At 35.5% G+C, this 19,858-nt stretch overlaps 1 protein-coding gene across 1 annotated transcript in view; it reads right to left on the bottom strand.

Moving 5' to 3' along the window:
• The window catches only part of LOC149815020 (ATP-dependent zinc metalloprotease FTSH 5, mitochondrial-like), a 60,067-nt gene that overhangs the window by 10,433 nt on the left and 29,776 nt on the right, over positions 1–19,858 (bottom strand). The window contains exons 4-5 of the mRNA XM_089990331.1: positions 13,778–14,014; positions 13,563–13,687 (exon numbers count right to left, since the gene is read on the bottom strand). Of these exons, the coding sequence (XP_089846457.1) occupies positions 13,563–13,687; positions 13,778–14,014 (362 nt within the window). The remainder of the gene's footprint in view (positions 1–13,562; positions 13,688–13,777; positions 14,015–19,858) is intronic.

The following is a 19,858-nucleotide window of genomic DNA, read 5'->3' as shown; positions in this document are numbered from 1 at the left end:
ATCTTTAAGTCTTATTTCTTACACTGATTCTGACTGGGGAGGAGATCCCAATAACCGTCACTCAACTACTGGCTTTTGTGTGTTTTTAGGTGATTCTCTCATTTCTTGACGATGCAAAAAAACAACAGAAAGTGTCTTTATCCTCTACGGAAGCTGAATACAGGGCAATGACTACTACAACCACTGAAGTTGTGTGGATGAGAGCACTACTTTCCGATATGGGTGTTGATGTCTCAGAACCTTCAAAGCTATGTTGTGATAATAAAAGTGCCATATATATAGCCAGCAATCACGCATTTCACGAACGAACAAAACACATTGAGATAGATTGTCACTATGTTAGCGAAGAATATTTGAAGGGGACCATTACGTTGCCATATGTCCAGTCTGAATTTCAGATTGCAGACTTCTTCACCAAAGTTCTTCCACTACCTCAATTTTTGAATCTTCTTAGCAAACTTTCAGTGATTTCCCCATAAGTTTGAGGAGGAGTGTTAAAAATAAAATTGTATTCAAATACCCGATAAGGGTACTTTTGTCTTTTATCATATAGTACAGTCCACTAAGGACTGAAATGTAATTTAGCATTGTAATAATAAATTGCCATACAGTTCAAGCACAACAATCATATCTATGACTGTTGTGCCCAATAGTCATATTTTGACTGTTGTGCACAACAGTCATCAACAGTCCAACCAGACGTTGGACTGCCACGCAACAGTCATAATAATGACTGTTGGAAGGCAGTCCAAAGAGCTGGACTACCTCCCATGTGTTGGAGTGAGGCTCTATAAATAGAGCCTCACTCCCTTGTTATTCTTCAATGCTTTAAGAAGCATTTGAGGGTTTTCTCTAGAGTTTTTTTCCCATCTTATAGGCTTGTATGCCTCTTGTGTTGTTTTGGTATTTTTATCTCTCTTGAGATTGTATTTGGTCCATTAGTGACCAAGTGAGTTTATTAAAGCCCTTTGTTGGCATTGTGTTTGTTTCACTATTGTTCCATTGTACCTTGTTTCATTACACTCTGGTGGACAATGATGAGGAAAGGTATTTCTCTCAGGTACATTAGTATAATTAAAGATATGTACGAAGGAGTAGTAACCAATGTTCGCACTTGTGGAGGGGTGACAAACATTTTTCCTATAACGGTTGGGTTACATCAAGGATCTGCATAAGCCCTTTCCTTTTTGTTATAGTGATAGATGAACTTACGAGATCAATTCAAGAGAATGTGCCGTGGTGTATGTTGTTTGCTAATGATATTGTTTTGATTGATGAGTCTAGAGTTGGGGTTAATGTTAAGTTAGAATTATGGAGACAGACTTTGGAAGCAAGAGGTTTTACGTTGAGTAAGAGTAAGACAGAATATATGGAATGTCAGTTTAGTAAGCAACGAAGTAGTGATGAGAGTGTAGTGAAGCTTGATGAGCAAGAAATAGCGGTGGATGACTGTTTCAAATATTTGGGATCTATCATTCAAAAGAATGGAGAAATTGATGGAGATGTAAATCATAGGATTAAGGTTGGGTGGATGAAATAGAAAAGTGCAACTAGAGTGTTGTGCGATCGTAGAATGCCATTGCAGTTGAAGGGAAAGTTTTATAAGACGACAATTAGACCCGTTTTACTATATGGTACGAAATGTTGGGTTGCCAAGAGACATCATTTTCAAAAAATGAGTGTAACTGAGATGTGTATGCTTCGATGGATGTGTGAAAATACACTAAAAGATAAGATTCGGAACGAGGAAATACGTAAGAAGGTAGGCGTTGCATCCATTGAAAATAAGATGAGTGAGAATCGTTTACTATGGTTTGGGAATATTCGGCGAAGGCCTAATGATGCTCCGGTTAGAAGGATAGAGAAATGGGAAAATATATTAGCTAAAAGAGGTCGGGGTAGGCCTAAGAAGACTTGGATGGAGATGATAAGAAAGGATATGAATGCTTTGAACCTCACTGAGGACATGACATTGGATAGAAATGATTGAAGAAGGATTCATGTGGAGGACCCACAATGATTTTCTTTTTGGTTCATATCGCCAACCCCAATTGTTTGGGATGAAGGCGTTGTTGTTGTTGTTTTCTTTTATTTTTCTCTTTTTTCGCTTCCCCCTGACTTTCCCCTCACTTCCTAAGTCGCTTCCGAGACGATTCATGGTTCGCTTCTAAGTCGCCCCACGCTTCCCGCTTCCTAAAATTTTGAAAGTGCATCGCTTCTCGCTTCCCGCTTCCGCTTCCGCTTCCCGCTCCCGCTTCCCGCTCCCGCTCCCGCTCCCGCTTCCTCGACTGGCAACTCTGCAAATTACTAAAAATATGTAATATTGCTTCCATCTATTATCCATGGTACTCACAATGCAACTCCTGAAATGTTCTCCACATGAAAACGCTTACGAGATATCTGAACCTCATAATTTTTACCACCATACAACAACAAAGTATTCCAAGAAAATTTAAGCTCACATAGTCTACCATCTGTTTGTTGTTGTAGATGGAAAAGAGAGAGAGAGAGAGAGAGGCAATGTAGAAGAACAGAACACAATAGGGTTTCTTCAAAAGAATGAGGGTTTACAATCCTAGGAAACCAACCTGGCCTTTCCTTGGTGAGGTGTTGGGGCAGTCTGACTTTTGGGTGGGACGTGTCCTGCTCCTCTGAGTTATAAGGAAAGAGGGGGTGCCAAACATAAAGGGGTTGACTCCCCTCTGCTACACAAGAAGACAAAAATAGAAGACTAAGGCCCCTAATGCTATGTTACAAAAATGCCGCTTAAAAATAAACTTGTATACACAGCTATGAGGGTAGAAGAGACATCTAATATGACATCCAGTGTTGTGAAAAGCGTTAAGGCGTAGCGAGGCGCTCCATGAAAAACCGAGGCGAGGCGTAAGCCACGAGGCGTAAAGCGTAAGACTCATTTTTTTTTTGAAAACTTTAAAAAAAAATTATAAAAAAATATCTAAAAATACAAATAAATAAAGAAATGCTTTATTGATGAAATAACAACCAATAAGAAATAGAAAATCTCAAATAAGTACTAAAAAATATGAGATTAACATATAAAAGTAACTAAAAACTGATTACATAACTGGAAAATATATGAGATTAACCCAAAAAAGTTAAAATGTACTAAGAAACTGATTACATAACTGAAATAACTGGAAAACATATGAGATTAACCTACAAAAGTTAAAATATTTGAGATTATTCTAAAAAATATGAGATTAACATATAAAAGTAACTAAAAAATGATTACATAACTGGAAAATATATGAGATTAACCAACAAAAGATAAAATATACTAAGAAACTGATTATATAACTGGAAAATATATGAGATTAACCAACAAAAGTTAAAATATATGAGATTATTCTAAAAAATATGAGATTAACATATAAAAGTAACTAAAAATTTGATTACATAACTGAAAAATATATGAGATTAACCAACAAGAGTTAAAATATACTAAGAAACTGATTACATAACTAAAATAACTGGAAAATATATGAGATTAATCTACAAAAGTTAAAATATATGAGATTATTCTAAAAAATACGAGATTAACATATAAAAGTAACTAAAAACTGATTACATAACTGGAAAATATATGAGATTAACCAAAAAAAGTTAAAATATACTAAGAAACTGATTACATAACTGAAATAACTGAAAAATATATGAGATTAACCTACAAAAGTTAAAATATATGAGATTATTCTAAAAATATGAGATTAACATATAAAAGTAACTAAAAAACTGATTACATTACTGGAAAATATATGAGATTAACCAACAAAGTTAAAATATATTAAGAAACTAATTACATAACTGAAATAACTAAAAAATATACGAGATTAACCAACAAAAGTTAAAATGTAGTAATATACTAAGAAATTGATTACATAACTGAAATAACTGGAAAATATATGAGATTAACCTACAAAAATCTTGTTGATTATGTCTCTGAAATCTTTTTGTAAAAAAAAAAAATATTGCACCTCAGGCTTACGCCTTGAGGCACAGAGGGCCGCGTCTTTTGCGCCTCAAGGCGTGTTTTTGATAACACTAATGACATCCTTTAACACTCCCTCTCAAACTTAGGATGATGAGAACACAATCATTCCAAGTTTGAAAAGAAATAGTTGGAATGCCTTTAAGGGTAGACTCTTGGAATAACAATCAGCTATTTGACTAGTAGTCTCAATGTATGACAAGTAACAATCTATCTCAATCTATGTCACACGGACTCGGCTCCAAGGTCGCCGCACCCGCGTCGACACGCACCGACACGGGTGCGGCTCAGACTCGGTCAACCCGACCCTGGGTGCGGTCAACGCACCCAGGGTCATTTTGGTCCATTTTTTGGAATTTTTTTTTTTGATTTTTTTTTTAAAATTTTCTGGGCTACAGCTGTAAGGAAAAAAACTCATCACAACTAAAAAACCTGTACACTTTCAAGTTTTAAGTACAGAATGGGCACAACTCAAGTTTTTGTGGTTTTTTCCTGTATGAAGAAAGTGAATTATTACAGTGTATGAAGAAAGTGCCCAAAAGTGAATTATTCCTGTATGAAGAAAGTGTCCAGAATGCCTTCACAACTCATCACCTGTCCCCTAATGGGCACAACTTTGACCGAGTCTTATATATATATATATATATATATTTTATTTTATTTTTAATATATATATAGCCGAGTCCCCGTGTTCAAAATTTTTGAAATTGCGCCGCACCCGTGTCGCACCCGCACCCGCACCCGCACCCATGTGACATAGATCTCAATGTGCTTGGTTCTTTCATAGAACTCTAGATTTTTAGCTATTTAAATAACACTCAGATTATAATAATAAAAGGTAGTGGCACCTTCAACAATGACACCCATATCATGTAATAACCATCTCAACTATGTAATTTTTGCCGTGACCAGGGTCATCGCACGATACTCTGCTTCTGCTGTGAACAGAACTCTATGTTGCTTTTTTCTCTACCATGATATCAAAGAGTTTCCCAAGAATATACAAAACCCAATGGTAGAATGTCGTTCACGAGACACTCCCCTAATGTCTGCATCACAAAATGTTTTCAACTCCAATGCAAAGGATGCATAAAAAATAATGCATAGTGCATGGTGAGTTTGATGTATCTGATAATTCTCAATACAACTGCCAAGTGAGAAGACTGGGGAATACTCATGAACTGACTCACAACATGCACAACAAAAGTGATATCCCATTTCGAGATGGTTAAGTAAATCAAATTCCTTACCAACTGCCTATACATAGTAGGATCATCAAGAACTTAATGTCTTAGCTTGCAGTTGGCTTCCATGGGAGTATCCATATGTTTTTTGTCTTCGGTTAGCCTTGCTTTGCTAATCAAATCAGTTGCATACTTGTGCTGAGTCAACAAGTAGCCTCTCTGAGAATAAACAACTTCAAATCCTTCATTTCAAAGTTTTCTACTAGCCTAGATTTCACATTCTCAATCACAACCTTGTTATCCCCCACAATTATCATATCATCTACACACAACAAAAGTATACACTGCCCCTACTTGAAGGATGCAACAATTAGTGCAAGATCATGAAAACTTTGCCTGAACCTCAACTTTACAACTGCAATACTAAATTTGTTAAACCAAGCTTGTTTCAAACCATACAAAACTCTCTTCAACTTACACACTTTACCCTCTTTATTTACCATTCCTTGAGGCAATTTCATGCATACCTCCTCTTCCAAGTCACCATTCAGAAAGGCATTCTTAACATCCAATTGTCACAAATCTCACCTTTTGACAGATGTCACTGCTAACAAGGCTACTCAAGGACACATGAAGATGTGATTGAAATCTCATTTTAGATCAAGTGGAAGAACAAAGAAGTGAAGAGGTCAGTCCTGATCTCACTCATGCAACAGCTGATCCAGGACAACAATAAAACTTAGAGTTATCGTCTTCTTCTTCCGCGTCTTCTCAGGTACGTAAAAGTTCTAGACCTTCTATACTTTTGTCTCATTTTGTATCATATGAGTCTTTTGCACCTCATCATCGTGCTTTCTTAGCCTTAATCCATTCTTATGAGTCTGAGTCCCATGCAAAAGCAACAGGAAAGGAGGAGTGACAAAAATCTATGGTTGATTAAAAGAATGCAAACATGGGATCTAGTAAAACCTCTTCCAAAGAAAAATATTATTGGCAACAAATGGGTGTACAAGATAAAGCTAGAGGCAGATGGGTCGGTGGAGAAGTATAAAGCCAGATTGGTAGCTAAAGGATACCATCAACGTTTTGGAATTGATTTTGCAGAAACTTTTGCTTTTGTGGCTCATATGACCACAATTTGCACCCTATTAGCAATAGCTTCTATACAACAATGAGATCTTTGGCAGTTAGATGTCAAGAAAGCATTTATAAATGAGGATTTACAAGAGAAAGTGTGTATGAAACTACCACAAGGATACTCAGATTCAGAAGGTAGAGTGTGCAGGCTTCGCAGAGATCCATATGGTCTCAAACAAGCACCTCGAGCTTGGTTTGAGAAGTTCAGTTCGAAAGTGAGATCACTTGGTTTTGAGCAGTCACCATGATCGTGCTTTGTTTGCATCTTCCTCTGCTCTTGAAAAATGTATATTGTTTCTTTATGTAGATGTGATTCTCACAGGGATAACATAAAGAAGATTGAAGAGACCAAAAAGAAACTAACTAGTATATTTGAGATGAAAGATTTGGGGCGTTTAAAGTATTTTCTTGGGCTTGAGATAGCTTACTCTCCAAGGGGACTCTACTTGTCCCAACATAAGTATGCTACAAATTTAATTGTGAAAGCAAAATTAGCATATGACTCAAAATAAGTAAATCCCCTCATGGAGGCAAATTTGAAGATGAGGGCAATTGATGGTGTTGAGCTAGAGGATCCTATAGTATACAAGTAGTTAGTTGGGAGCCTTATATATTTAACTATATCCAGACTAGATATAACTCATGCAATTCATGTAGTGAGTCATCAGTTCACTTAGCAGTCGTACTCAGAATCATCAGGTATGTTAGAGAATCTATGCACTGTGACATGTTTTTCTCATCCTCATCTAACAAAGAGTTGGGAACTTTTTGTGATGTTGACTTTGAAGGCTCTACTAGAGATAGACTTTCCTCTTTTCTCATCCTCATCTAGCAAAGAGTTGAGAACTTTTTGTGATGTTGACTTTGGAGGCTCTACTAGAGACAAACTTTCCTTTACATGGTTTTGTATTTTCTTTGAAAGCTCCTTGATCTCATGGAAGAGCAAGAAGTAGTTGAGGGTTGCTTTATCTACCACTGAAGCAGAATATAGAGCTATGGCTCAAGTTGTAGCTAAGATTATTTTGATACGATGGCTATTAAATGAATTAGGAATTTCATGTGAAAATAGAACTCAACTATATTGTGACAATATTGTAATGAAATGGATTAAATCCAAAAGACGTCACTTATGGACTTGCAAGAACACACTTCAATTAAGAATAACACTTGATTGAATAAGCAACACCACCCTCACAAGGGTCAAAATATTCTTGTTATTGCATAGAAAAGCTCTTAAAAGAGTAAAGAATACAAAGGCCTATTTATAATACAAAGAGTCACAAGGGAGCAACTCAAAGTAGCGTGTGACCATTGGGAGCAGCTCCAACAGCTAGTTGGAGCTGCCCCATCAATCCCAAAAAGGAGAAAAAGTATAAAAAATAAAAAGAAATAAAAAACTGAAATAAAATAGGTGGTCAGCCTTTAATCGGCTGACGCCTATTATAGTGAAAAGACCGAAATACCCATCAGGGGTATTTCGGTTTATATATATATATATATATATATATATATATATATATATATATATATATATATATATATATATATATATATATATATATATATATATATATATATATATATATATATTAACACCCCCCTCAAACTCATGGCGGAACAACCGAGAGTTGGCTAAGTAGGAAGTGAAATCTAGGTGACGAGAGCGCTCTAGTGAAGAAGTCCGCTAGTTGATACTCCGATAAAACGTAAGGCAATGTGATGGTCTTCCTTAGGAATTCTTCACGAACGTAGTGACAATCATTTCAATATGTTTTGTCCTCTCATGGAATGTATGATTGCTTGCAATGTATATAACGCTTTTGTTGTCACAACATAATCTGGAGGGTTCTGAGATGTAAACTCCCAAATCCTCTAATAGTTGTCTCAACCATACTAACTTAGACGTAGTTGTTACCATGGCACAATACTCGGCTTTAGTGGAAGAGAATGACACATGTTGCTTGCATTGCCATGAAATTAGAAAATCATTTAAAAAAACACAGAAACCATTGGTTGAGCGTCTATCATTCACATTCCCTCCCCAGCAAGAATCAGAATATACAATGACTTCTAACGAGGAAGAGGATGATAAAAATAATCCATAATTGATAGAATTCTTAATATATCTACTAATTCTCATATCAGCACTCATATGTACTGTAGTAGGATTATGCTGAAATTGACTAACATAGTGAATAGCATGAGAAATATAAGGACGATTAATGGAGAGATAAGACAAAGCTCCAATCATTTGTATGTATGGAATTGGATCCTTCAGAGGTTTTCCATCATCTTTCTTCATTTTTGTATTTATGACCTCTGAAGTATCAACTCGTTTTTCATCTTAGAGTCTTGAACGTTTTATAATTTCTGCTGCATACTTAGTCTGCGATAAAAAATAACCACGAGGTGAGTAAGTCACTTCTATTCCAAGAAAGTATCGTAAAAAACCAAGATCTGTCATGTCAAAGTTGTCTTTAAGCACATCTTTGATATGATTAATTATCTGTTTGTCACCTCCTTGATTATCATATCATCTACGTAAAGCAGTAATATTATCATTCCTGCATTGCAAGACTTAACAAATAACACAGTATCAATATAACAAGATTTAAAATGAAGTTGTGTCATCACACTACTGAACCTATCAAAGCAAGCTTTGAGAGCTTGTTTTAAACCATACAAGGCTTTTCATAATCGAAGGATTTTCCCATATGATAAATTTAAACTTGGTGGAGGATCCATGTAAACTTCCTTATCTAGATTACCATTCAAAAAAGTATTTTTTACGTCCATTTGAAAGATAGGCCATTTTTTCATTGATGTTGTAGAAATAAGAGTTCGAACAGTGGTCATTTGAGCAATTGGAACAAACGTCTCATCATAGTCTATTTCATATTCTTGACTGTATCCCTTGGCTACTAGCCTAGCTTTATATCTTTCTAATGTCCCATCCCATTTAGTTTTTATCTTGTAGACCCATCTAGATCCTATAGTTTTCTTTCCTTTAGGTAATGTTTGGATTTTCCAAGTTTTTGCCTTTTCTAAGGCTTCTAATTCATCATTCATCACCTTAATCCATTCTTGATGATTTTTAGCCTCATGGTAAGATGTTGGTTTTGTATATGAGTGTAAGGCCATTAGACATGATCTATACCTTGGTTCAAAAGAATCATAGGATACAAATTTACTAGGGGCTTTTGAAATTCTTACGGATTTTCTAATACTCGAAGAATCTATATCTTGATTTTGGGAATATCTTTCTAAAACACATGGTGGATGGTCTTCGGTGAGTCGAGTATAGGTTTGTAGGTTACTATGAGATAGGTCTATATTATTAAGACCCTCATTTACATTCCCATTTGCATAATGAGTGTCTTTATTTTCACTCTCATGCACATCATGAATGTTTTCACACCTTTCATTCATTGACAAAGTTAAAAAGAAATGAATAATCACAATTCTCTTGGATTTTTTCCTTCCTAAAACTATTTTCGTTTTCAAGAAAGCCAACATTTCATGAAACATATAATTTATTTTTTTCAATGTCATAACATCTATATCCCTTATGATTTTAAGCATAGTCTAAAAAAACACAAGGGATTGCTTTGGGGGAAAGTTTATCATTCTTATTGGTAAGGACAAAACATTTACATCAAAAGACTTAACTTTTTATAATCGGAAGTTGTTTTTTAAGTAGTTTTTCAATAAGAGAAATATTTTCAATGCTTTTGGAAGGCATTCTGTTTATCAAATAAACTGTCGTAAGGGCGACTTCGTCCCAAAAACCTTTTGGAACATTTTTTGACACAAGAAGTGTTCTAATGGTCTCAATAATATGTTTATACTTCCTTTTGGCTAGTGCATTTTGTTAAGGAGTGTATGGACACGATTTTTTATGAATAATCCCATGTAGAGTAATTTTTGAACTCTTTTGACACAAATTCTCCCCCGAAATCGGTTCTAAAAATTTGAATATTGGTTTTAAATTGAGTCTTTGTATAACAATGAAATCTTTTAAAACAATCAAATATTTCTGATTTTTGTTTAAGAAAAAATATCCAAAAGTATCTACTATAGTCATCCACAAATACAACATAATAAGATACACCACCTTTGGATACAACTGGAGCCGGTCCCCACACACCGAATGCACTAATTTAAATGGATTTTTAGATAAAAAATATCTTGGCCCAAAGGGTAAAGACATCATTTTACCAAGAATGCAATCTTTACAAACAAAATCTCTTTCTTTATAACTTGTAAGAAATGGAAACAAGTGTAATTTGAACACACTAGAATGTCCTAGTCTTTTGTGCCAATTTTCTATATCTTTATTTTCCATAAAATTACAAAAAGTATGTTTTGATAACTCAAGATTGTCCATTACATAGAGATCTCCTCTTCTATGGTCTCGCCCAATCGGCTTCCCAGACTAGAGATCATGTATTAAACAATCATTAGATGAAAACAAGATTTTGCATCCATGATCCGTAATTTGAGATACAGTTAAAAGATTTAAATTTAATTTTAGTACTACTCTAATATTTGATATGAGATTGGTTGTTTTTGAAAAACCCAAAAACTTTTGATTTTTAAAGATGTTCGACATTCGGATAATATAGACTCATTTGGAGTCATATGAAAAGAGGCACCGGAGTCAAGGATCAAAGAAGTCTTACCAGGGTCACCATATGTGGATACGGCCGCTCCCGAGAAAGAAGAAGCTTGAGTTTTGAACATTGGTTGTAGTGCCTCCATTAGTTGAGCCAAAGATAGTGAGCCGATGCATTTGAAGTCGTCTACATCATTCTTTTCAAAGGATGTTTCCACTGAAGCAACCCTTTTATCATCTCTATGATCTTCTTTCTTTCTTTTGGAAAAAAATGGTTTGATGTGTCCCGATTCATAACAATGATAACATATGATTTTGCCACCCTTTTTATATTCATGATCACTTCTTTTGTCGCTTCTTTCATAGTTATTTGAGTTTCTTCCATTCTCATTTTTCATAAAGTGAAGAGGTTTAAAATTCCTAGTGTGATTAACGGGCTTTGACATAACAAGCACGAATTCTTCATCTTTTGAGGCAGATGGTTTCTTCAATCTATTTTCTTTCATAGTTAACTTCTAAAGAGTTTCTGCTATGATTGGTACACCTCCTCTATTAAGGAGAGCCGAATTAGTTCCTTCAAATTTAGGTCTAAGCCCGTTAACGAATTAGTAGAAATGATCTGTTTTAATTTGTTTTGCACGAAGTTTTATATCTTGGGGGCAATGTCATTTTAACTCTAGAAGAGTCAAGTCATCCCAAAGAAGAGAGAGAGCATTGTAATATTCCCTAATGCTCCTCTCTCCTTGGGTCATAGTTCTCACCTTATTTTGCATATTGTATATATGAGCAATATCTTTAAGACTATACATGTTTTTAAGATATTTCCATGCATCACTAGCGAAATCAAATTTCGGTAAGCTAGAGCACTTGTGAATGTCTACACTAATGATGAGTCATCCAATTATCTTGGAATGACCCATCCTCCACTCTTTCCATTTCTTTTCATAATCAGAGATGGCTTTAGACATTTCTTCTACTTGAAGAGCAACTTTCTTTCCATTCTCAATTTTGGTAAGAATGAGTTTAGGCTCTCTTTGGGTACCATCAGCCAAACCCTATAGACCCTTTTTCCATATTTTGTGCTTCACTATGGATGCACACATCACATAGTTTTTATCATTGAGTCGTACGAGAATGGAGACGATTACTTCCCTTTCATTCTCCATTTCTTTACAATAAGGAAAAGAGAGAGAGAAAGAAAGATAATACAAGATTTTTTTGAGAGATAGTGCGCTTCCCAATGCAACGATTCACGATTCGTTGTTTCACCAAGCTCACGATCCTCCTCTTGATACTATCACGATCCTCCTCTTGATACTATTGGAATAATACTTCAAGAGCATCAAAGCTAATGCCATACAATGAAATGGATTAAATTCAAAAGACGTCACTTATGGACTTGCAAGAACACACTTCAATCAAGAATAACACTTGATTGAATAAGCCACACCACCCTCACAAGGGTCAAAATATTCTTGTTATTGCATAGGAAAGGTCTTAAAAGAGTAAATAATACAAAGGCCTATTTATAATACAAAGAGTCACAAGGGAGCAACTCCAACAGCTAGTTGGAGCTGCCCCATCAATCCAAAAAATGAGAAACAATACAGAAAATAAAAAGAAATAAAAAAGCTGAAATAAAAAAGGTGGTCAGCCCCTAGTGGGCTGATGCCTATTACAGTGAAAAGACTGAAATACCCCTGCTGGGTATTTCTGTTTACATGAGTGTGTGTGTGTATATATATATATATATATATATATATATATATATATATATATATATATATATATATATATATATATATATCGTGCTATTCACATTGCCAAGAATCCAAAGTTTCACGAACACACCAAACACATTGAAATAGACTGCCGTTATACAAGAAGGGCTTATGAAGATGGAATTATAGCATTGGAGCATGTGAGCTCAAAGAATAAGATTGCATATGTATTTACAAAAAGTCTTTTTCCTTTGCATTTCAGTTCTTTCCTTTCCAAACTCGTTCTTTCCTTTTCAAACTCGAAATGATTCACTTCCAAGTTTGAAGGGGAGTATTGAAAGTCTGTAATATAATGTAGCATAGTTATGTGTAATATAACTTTATTAGGTCCTTATGTACCTACCCTATTAAGAAGGGGTATATTAGACATTTTTATTTCTTTTTGCTGTACTCTAAAGGGGTCAACCCTTTTTGTGTAAGAGTGAACTTTCTCACAATATCATGTATTAGAAAGAACATTCGTTTCCCTCGCAACCTTGAACCTCTTGTAACCTTTGTTTCTTTTCCCTCTCTTTTATCGTTACTTTAACAAGAACATTTAGCCATTTTAACCTGGGGCACGTCAATCTGCCTTTTTAGGAACACTAATTAATATATACATATATACATGTGTGTATAAACATACCACCATACCCACACTTATAAAGTCTGGGTTTACAAACCCCAAAACTTTAGCCAATCTCAACAATTCTCACCATAATCATCTGATGCAAACAGAAGGATTAAGATTAATTTCAAATGCAAGAACATTATTTGATAAGAAACAGCAGAAGTGAATGCTATATAAAGATAATAATCAAGATAATGATAAAAAGAAAAGAGATCATTTCCATTGCCTTGGGATCTCGAAGGTAATGAACAATTTCCTCCAATTCAGCTTTCGCCTCATCAACACCCTTCACATCATTAAATTTTGTGTTAGATTCCATGCTTGGCTGCACCTCTTCATTTAGCCCAAGGCCTATTAAAACCAGAAAAGATGCTTTGAATGCTTTATTCAATTAATAATAGCAAATGAAGCAGCAGCTATTTATAAGCCGAAACAACAAACCTTTGCTGATTCCTCGATCTTCAATTAGGGCACCAACACCCGAAATAAGGAGGAAGGCTAATGCAATTGTTCGGAAAGTTCGCCACAACTGATCTTTAAAATGCCCACCTTCTGATGTCACCATATGAATAGGAGCATTTGCAGTTCCAAGAATGCCATCTTTGGCAGACTTCCCCACATTCCTAAAGGATGAAAGACTCGCAATACTTTCTTGTTCCCTTATTGAGTTTGTAATTCCTGCTAAGTACCACTCATTATTGTAATGAAATAAGAACAAAAGCAAAACAAGTCTCTTATGGACTTACAATAACACAATCATCCAATAAGAACACACACAAGAGTAAAAAATAAAGGCTTTTGTATTCCACAATATGCTTAGAAAACCAATGCAATTTACATGGGCTTGAAGCCCTATTTATAACAGCAAAGGAATAGGGAGCAGCCCAACTAGTTGTTGACTGTTGGGAGCAGCTCCAACTCCCATTCAAAAGTACCAAAGCAAAAAGGCAAAAAATAAAAAAACAGAAAAATATTAATTATACAGTCAGCCCCTAATGGGCTGACTTCTATTACAGACTGAAATGACCGAGTGTATTTCGGTTTACATAATATGGACATACATATATATTAATATATACATATATATGTTATCTATATATATACATATAAATATATATTAGAAGCTTGTCTTAACACCCCTGCTCAAACGCATGGCGTAACAACCAAGACCATGTAAGAAGCGAAATCTATGTGATGAGAGCATTTTAGTAAAGAAATCCACCAGTTGATACTCATATAGAACATAAGGTAACGTGATGGTCTTCTTCAGAAATTTTTCATGGACGTAGTGGCAATCCATTTCAATGTGTTTGGTCCTTTCATGAAATATATGATTGCTTGAAATGTATATTGTGCTCTTGTTGTCATAACATAGTGGACTCCCAAATCTTCTAATAATTGTTTCAACCATACTAATTCAGACGTAGTTGCCGCCATGGCACGGTACTCTTCTTTAGTGAAAAAGAGGGACACCTTTTGCTGCTTCTTGCATCGCCATGAAATTAAAGAATCTCTTACAAAAACACAAGAACCAGCGGTTGAGCGTCTATCATTCACATTCCCTTCCCAATTAGAATCAGAATATACAATAACTTCTAACGATAAAGAAGATGAAAGAAATAACTCATAATTAATAGAATTTCTAATATATCTAATAATTCTCATTACAACACTCATGTGTACTGTAGTGGGAGTATGCTGAAATTGACTAACATAATTAATAACATAAAAAACCTCAGGATGAGTAATAGAGAGATAAGACAAAGCTCCAATCATTTGTCTGACTCTATATAGAGTTGGATCATTTAGAGGCTCTCAATCATCTTTCTTCATCTTTGCATTGATGACCTCTGGAGTATCAACTCGTTTTTCATCTGAAAATCTTGACCATTCAATGATCTCTACAGCATACTTAGTCTACAATAATAAATAATCATGAGGTGAGTAAGTCACTTATATTCCAAGAAAATATCGTAAAAAACCAAGATCTGACATATCAAAGTTAGCTTAGAGCACATCTTTAATATGACTAACCTCCTGCTTATCACCTCTTGTGATAATCATATCATCAACGTAGAGAAATAATATCATTATTCCTACATTAAAAGACTTAACAAATAGTGCAGTGTCAGTATAACAAGATTTAAAGTGAAGTTGTGTCATGACACTACTAAATCGATCATACCAAGCCTTGGGAGCTTGTTATAAATCATATAATGTTTTTCGTAACCGAATTTTTTCTTTACATCCATTTGAAAGATTGATCATTTTTTAATTGATGCTATAGAAATAAGGATTCTAATAGTGGTCATTCGAGCTACTGGAGTAAATATCTCATTATAGTTTATTTCATATTCTTGACTATATCCTAAGTCACACGGAGTCGGCTAGGGAGGTGCCGCACCCGAGTCAACACGCCCCAACACGGTTGCGGCTTCGGACACGGCCCGAACTCGATCAACGCCGAGTCGGACTTGGTCAACGAGTCGAGGCCGAGTCCGTCCTTGTTTTGGATTCGGTCGACGTTGACTGAGTCCAAAAATGTCCATTTGTAGGGTGAAAAAACTAAAAAAATGATTTTTTATATTTTATATTTAAAAATATATATAAAAAGAGGCTATGATATGCACAGTCATAGTGACTGTGCACAGTCTGTGAATGTGAATGTGCACAGTCACAGACCTTTGCACTTTTAAAATATATATATATATATATATAGCCGAGTCTCCGTGTCCAAAAATTTTAAAATCGCGCCGCACCCGTATCGCACCCGCACCTGCACCCATGTGGCATAGACTATATCCTTTAGCTACCAACCTAGCTTTATGTATTTCTAATGTTCCATTACTTTTAGTTTTTATCTTATAGACTGATTTGCATCTTATAGTTTTCCTTCCTTTAAGTAATGTTTGAATTTCCCAAGTTTTCGCCTTTTCTAATGCTTCTAATTCATCCTTCATTGCTTTAATCCATTCTTGATGGGTTTTAGCATCATGATAAGATGATGGTTATACATGAGTGTATAGCCATTAAACAAACTCTATATTCAGATTCAAAAGAGTCATAGGATACGAATCTACTAGGAGACTTTGAAATTCTCATGGATTTTCTAATACTAGAGGAATTTATATCTTAATTTTGATAATATCTTTCTAAAGCACATAGTGGATGGTCTTCGGTCCATCAAGTATGTGTTTGAATTTCATTATGAGATAGGTTTACATTATCAAGACCATCATTCACATTCCCATGCGCATCATGAGTGTCCTCATTGTCACTCTCATGCATATCATGAATGTGATCACATCTTTCATTGATAAGGTTGAAGAGAAATAAATAGTCACAATGCTCTTGGATTTTCTCTTTACTAAATCCATTTTCGTTTTCAAGAAAAGTAACATTTCTTGAAACATATAATTTGTTCCTTTTAATTTCATAACATCTGTCTCTTTTGATTTTTAGGTTAGCCACTTGGAACATAGGGTCTTTAACTGGTAAGTTGGTAGAGTTAGTAGATGTTATGTGTAGGAGAAAGATTAATATTTTATGTCTTCAAGAGACCAAATGGGTAGGTGAGAAAGCTAAAGTGATAGAACCTTGGGGATATAAGATTTGGTATACAGGAATAAATAGGAATAGGAATGGAGTAGGGATTGTTATGAGTCGTCAGTTTATAGATAATGTAGTTGAGGTTCGTAGGAAGGGTGATAGAATTTTACTTACTAAATTAGTATTAGGTACGGATATTATTAATATTATTAGTGTTTATGCACCTCAAGTAGGTTTAGATGATTCCATTAAGCATCAATTTTGGGAAGATTTAGATGGAGTAGTACATGGGATATCTTATGGAGAAAAGCTTTTCATCGGCGGTGACCTTAATGGACATGTAGGCATTAGTAGGGATGGATTTGAGAGTATACATGGAGGCTATGGTATAGGAGAAAAAAATGAAAGTGGAGAAAGGATTTTAGATTTTTGTTTGTCCTATGATATGATGTTAGCAAACACTTGGTTTAGGAAGAGGGAGTCTCACCTAGTAACATTTAAAAGTGGGGTTAATACGAGTCAGATAGATTTTTTCCTACTTAGAAAGAGAGATAGGGGTTGTTGCATCGATTGTAAGGTTATACCGGGAGAAAGTGTAGCTACACAACATAGAGTCTTAATTTTAGATCTTAGAATTAGACAATGCCTCAAAAGGGGTAGACATATGATAGATCCTAGAATTAAGTGGTGGGCACTGAAAGGAGCTAAATAAGGAATGTTTGTAGAACAGGTAGTTAAGGAAGTTGATTGGTGTCTCGAGGAGGATTCAGAATCAATGTGGAATAAGATAGCGGGTGGCATGAGAAAAGTGGCTAAGGAGGTATTGGGTGAGTCTAAAGGCGGTGCACCACTAGGTAAGGATACATCATGGTGGAACGAGGATGTCAAAGTAGCTATTAAGGTTAAAAGAGAGTCTTATAGAAATCTAAGTAAGAGTAGTGATAATGAGAATTTGGAGAAGTATATGATAGCAAAGAAGGAAGCTAAAAAAGTTGTTCGAAACGCGAGGGCTAAGGTATATAAGGAGGTTTATGACAAGTTGGATACCAAAGAAGGCAAGAATGATATTTATAGGCTTGCTAAGATGAGAGATAGGAAATCGAAGGATTTGGGTATGGTTAGATGTATCAAAGATGAAACGCAAAGGGTTTTAGTCAAAGATGAGGAGATTAAGGAGAGATGGAAAGATTATTTTGATAAGCTATTTAATGATAGTCATGCTCAAGATCTTGGAGACATCTCCATTCCTTTTCATGAGATAAATCGTGACTTCATGCGCAAGATTCAAAAGAAAGAAATTGCAGAGGCTTTGAAGAAAATGAAATCAAGAAGGGCAGTTGGCCAGGATGGTATACCTATCGAGGCTTGAAAATGCTTGGGAGAGAAAGGTTTAGAATGGTTGACAAATCTTTTTAACTTGATTTGGCGAACAAATAAGATGCCTAATGAGTGGAGGAAGAGTACTTTGGTGCCTTTATATAAGAATAAGGGTGATATACAAGATTGCACAAACTATCGTGGTATAAAACTCATGAGTCATACTATGAAACTTTGGGAGAGGGTGATTGAGTCTAGGTTGAGGAAGGTTGTCATTGTAGAAGATGAACCGAACCTGAGAGAGAGAGAGAGAGGGAGAGAGAGAGAGAGAGACGGCTGTGCAAAGAAAACAGAAAACTTAATCCTCATTAGGGCTTCTCTCTATATTAAATAGAGAGAGGCAAAACAAAGAAATTACAACTAAGACCTTATGAAAAAAGTATTTCAGAAAACCTCTAATAAGGAACAACTTAACCTAAAAACCACCTATTCTCAACACTCCCCCTCAAGCTGGAGCATAGATATCTATCATGCTCAGCTTGTCACAGCATCTGGAAAAATTAGGCCTAGCAAGAGGCTTTGTAAACATATCTGCAACTTGGTCTTCAGACTTTAGGTATTTTGTAGTGATATGACCAGCTTGAATCATATCTCTTACATAGTGACAATCAACCTCAATGTGCTTTGTTCTCTCATGAAAGACAGGATTGTTTGCTATATATGTTGCCGCTTTGTTATCACACATCATGGTCATTGGAGAGGAAACCTTCACCTGGAGATCATTAAGAACAGTGCGAACCCATATCAATTCAGCAGTTGTTTGGGCCATAGCCCGATATTCTGATTCTGCACTCGACCTGGAAACCACATTTTGTTTCTTACTTCTCCATGAAATCAAGTTGTCTCCCAGAAACACACAGAATCCTGTGGTAGACTTTCTATCTACTACAGATCCAGCATAGTCAGCATCAGAATAAGCTACTATCTCCAGAGTTCCACCTTTCTTGAACAATAACCCCTTTCCAGGAGAGGATTTTAGATATCTGAGAATCATTATGGCTGCATTCCAGTGTACCTCAGTTGGTTTGTCCATGAACTGGCTAACTTTGCTTACTGCTAAAGCAATATCTGGTCTGGTCACAGTTACATATAGTAACTTCCCTACTAGGGAGCGATAGCGTTTGCTATCAACAGGTTTTGACCCTTCTTCAACCAACTGAACTTTATGGTCCATGGGAATATTTGCTGGTTTAGCTTCCAACATGCATGTTTCCTTTAATAAGTCAAGAACATACTTCCGTTGAGACAGAACCATCCCTTCACGGCTTCTAGCAACTTCTATGCCCAGAAAATACCTGAGTGAACCAAGGTCTTTTGTAACAAAGTGTTTGTGAAGATGAGCTTTTGTGGCTTCAATAGCTTTCACATCATCTCTTGTAAGAATGATGTCATCCACATATACTACCATAACAACGATGCCAGAGCTAGTTTTCTTTATAAAAAGAGTATGATCTGCTGCTGATCTGTTAAAACCAAAGCTTGACATCACTTCAAACAACTTTTGAAACCATGCACGAGGACTTTGTTTCAAGCCATAAATCGCCTTTCTCAATTTGCACACCTCATGACACTCCCCCTCAACCTCAAAACCTAGAG

Source organism: Nuphar pumila, chromosome 15, assembly GCF_984573655.1.
Source record: "Nuphar pumila chromosome 15, dmNupPumi1.hap1.1, whole genome shotgun sequence".
Classification (NCBI taxonomy): domain Eukaryota; kingdom Viridiplantae; phylum Streptophyta; class Magnoliopsida; order Nymphaeales; family Nymphaeaceae; genus Nuphar; species Nuphar pumila.
This window is presented reverse-complemented; position numbering and strand designations above follow the sequence as displayed.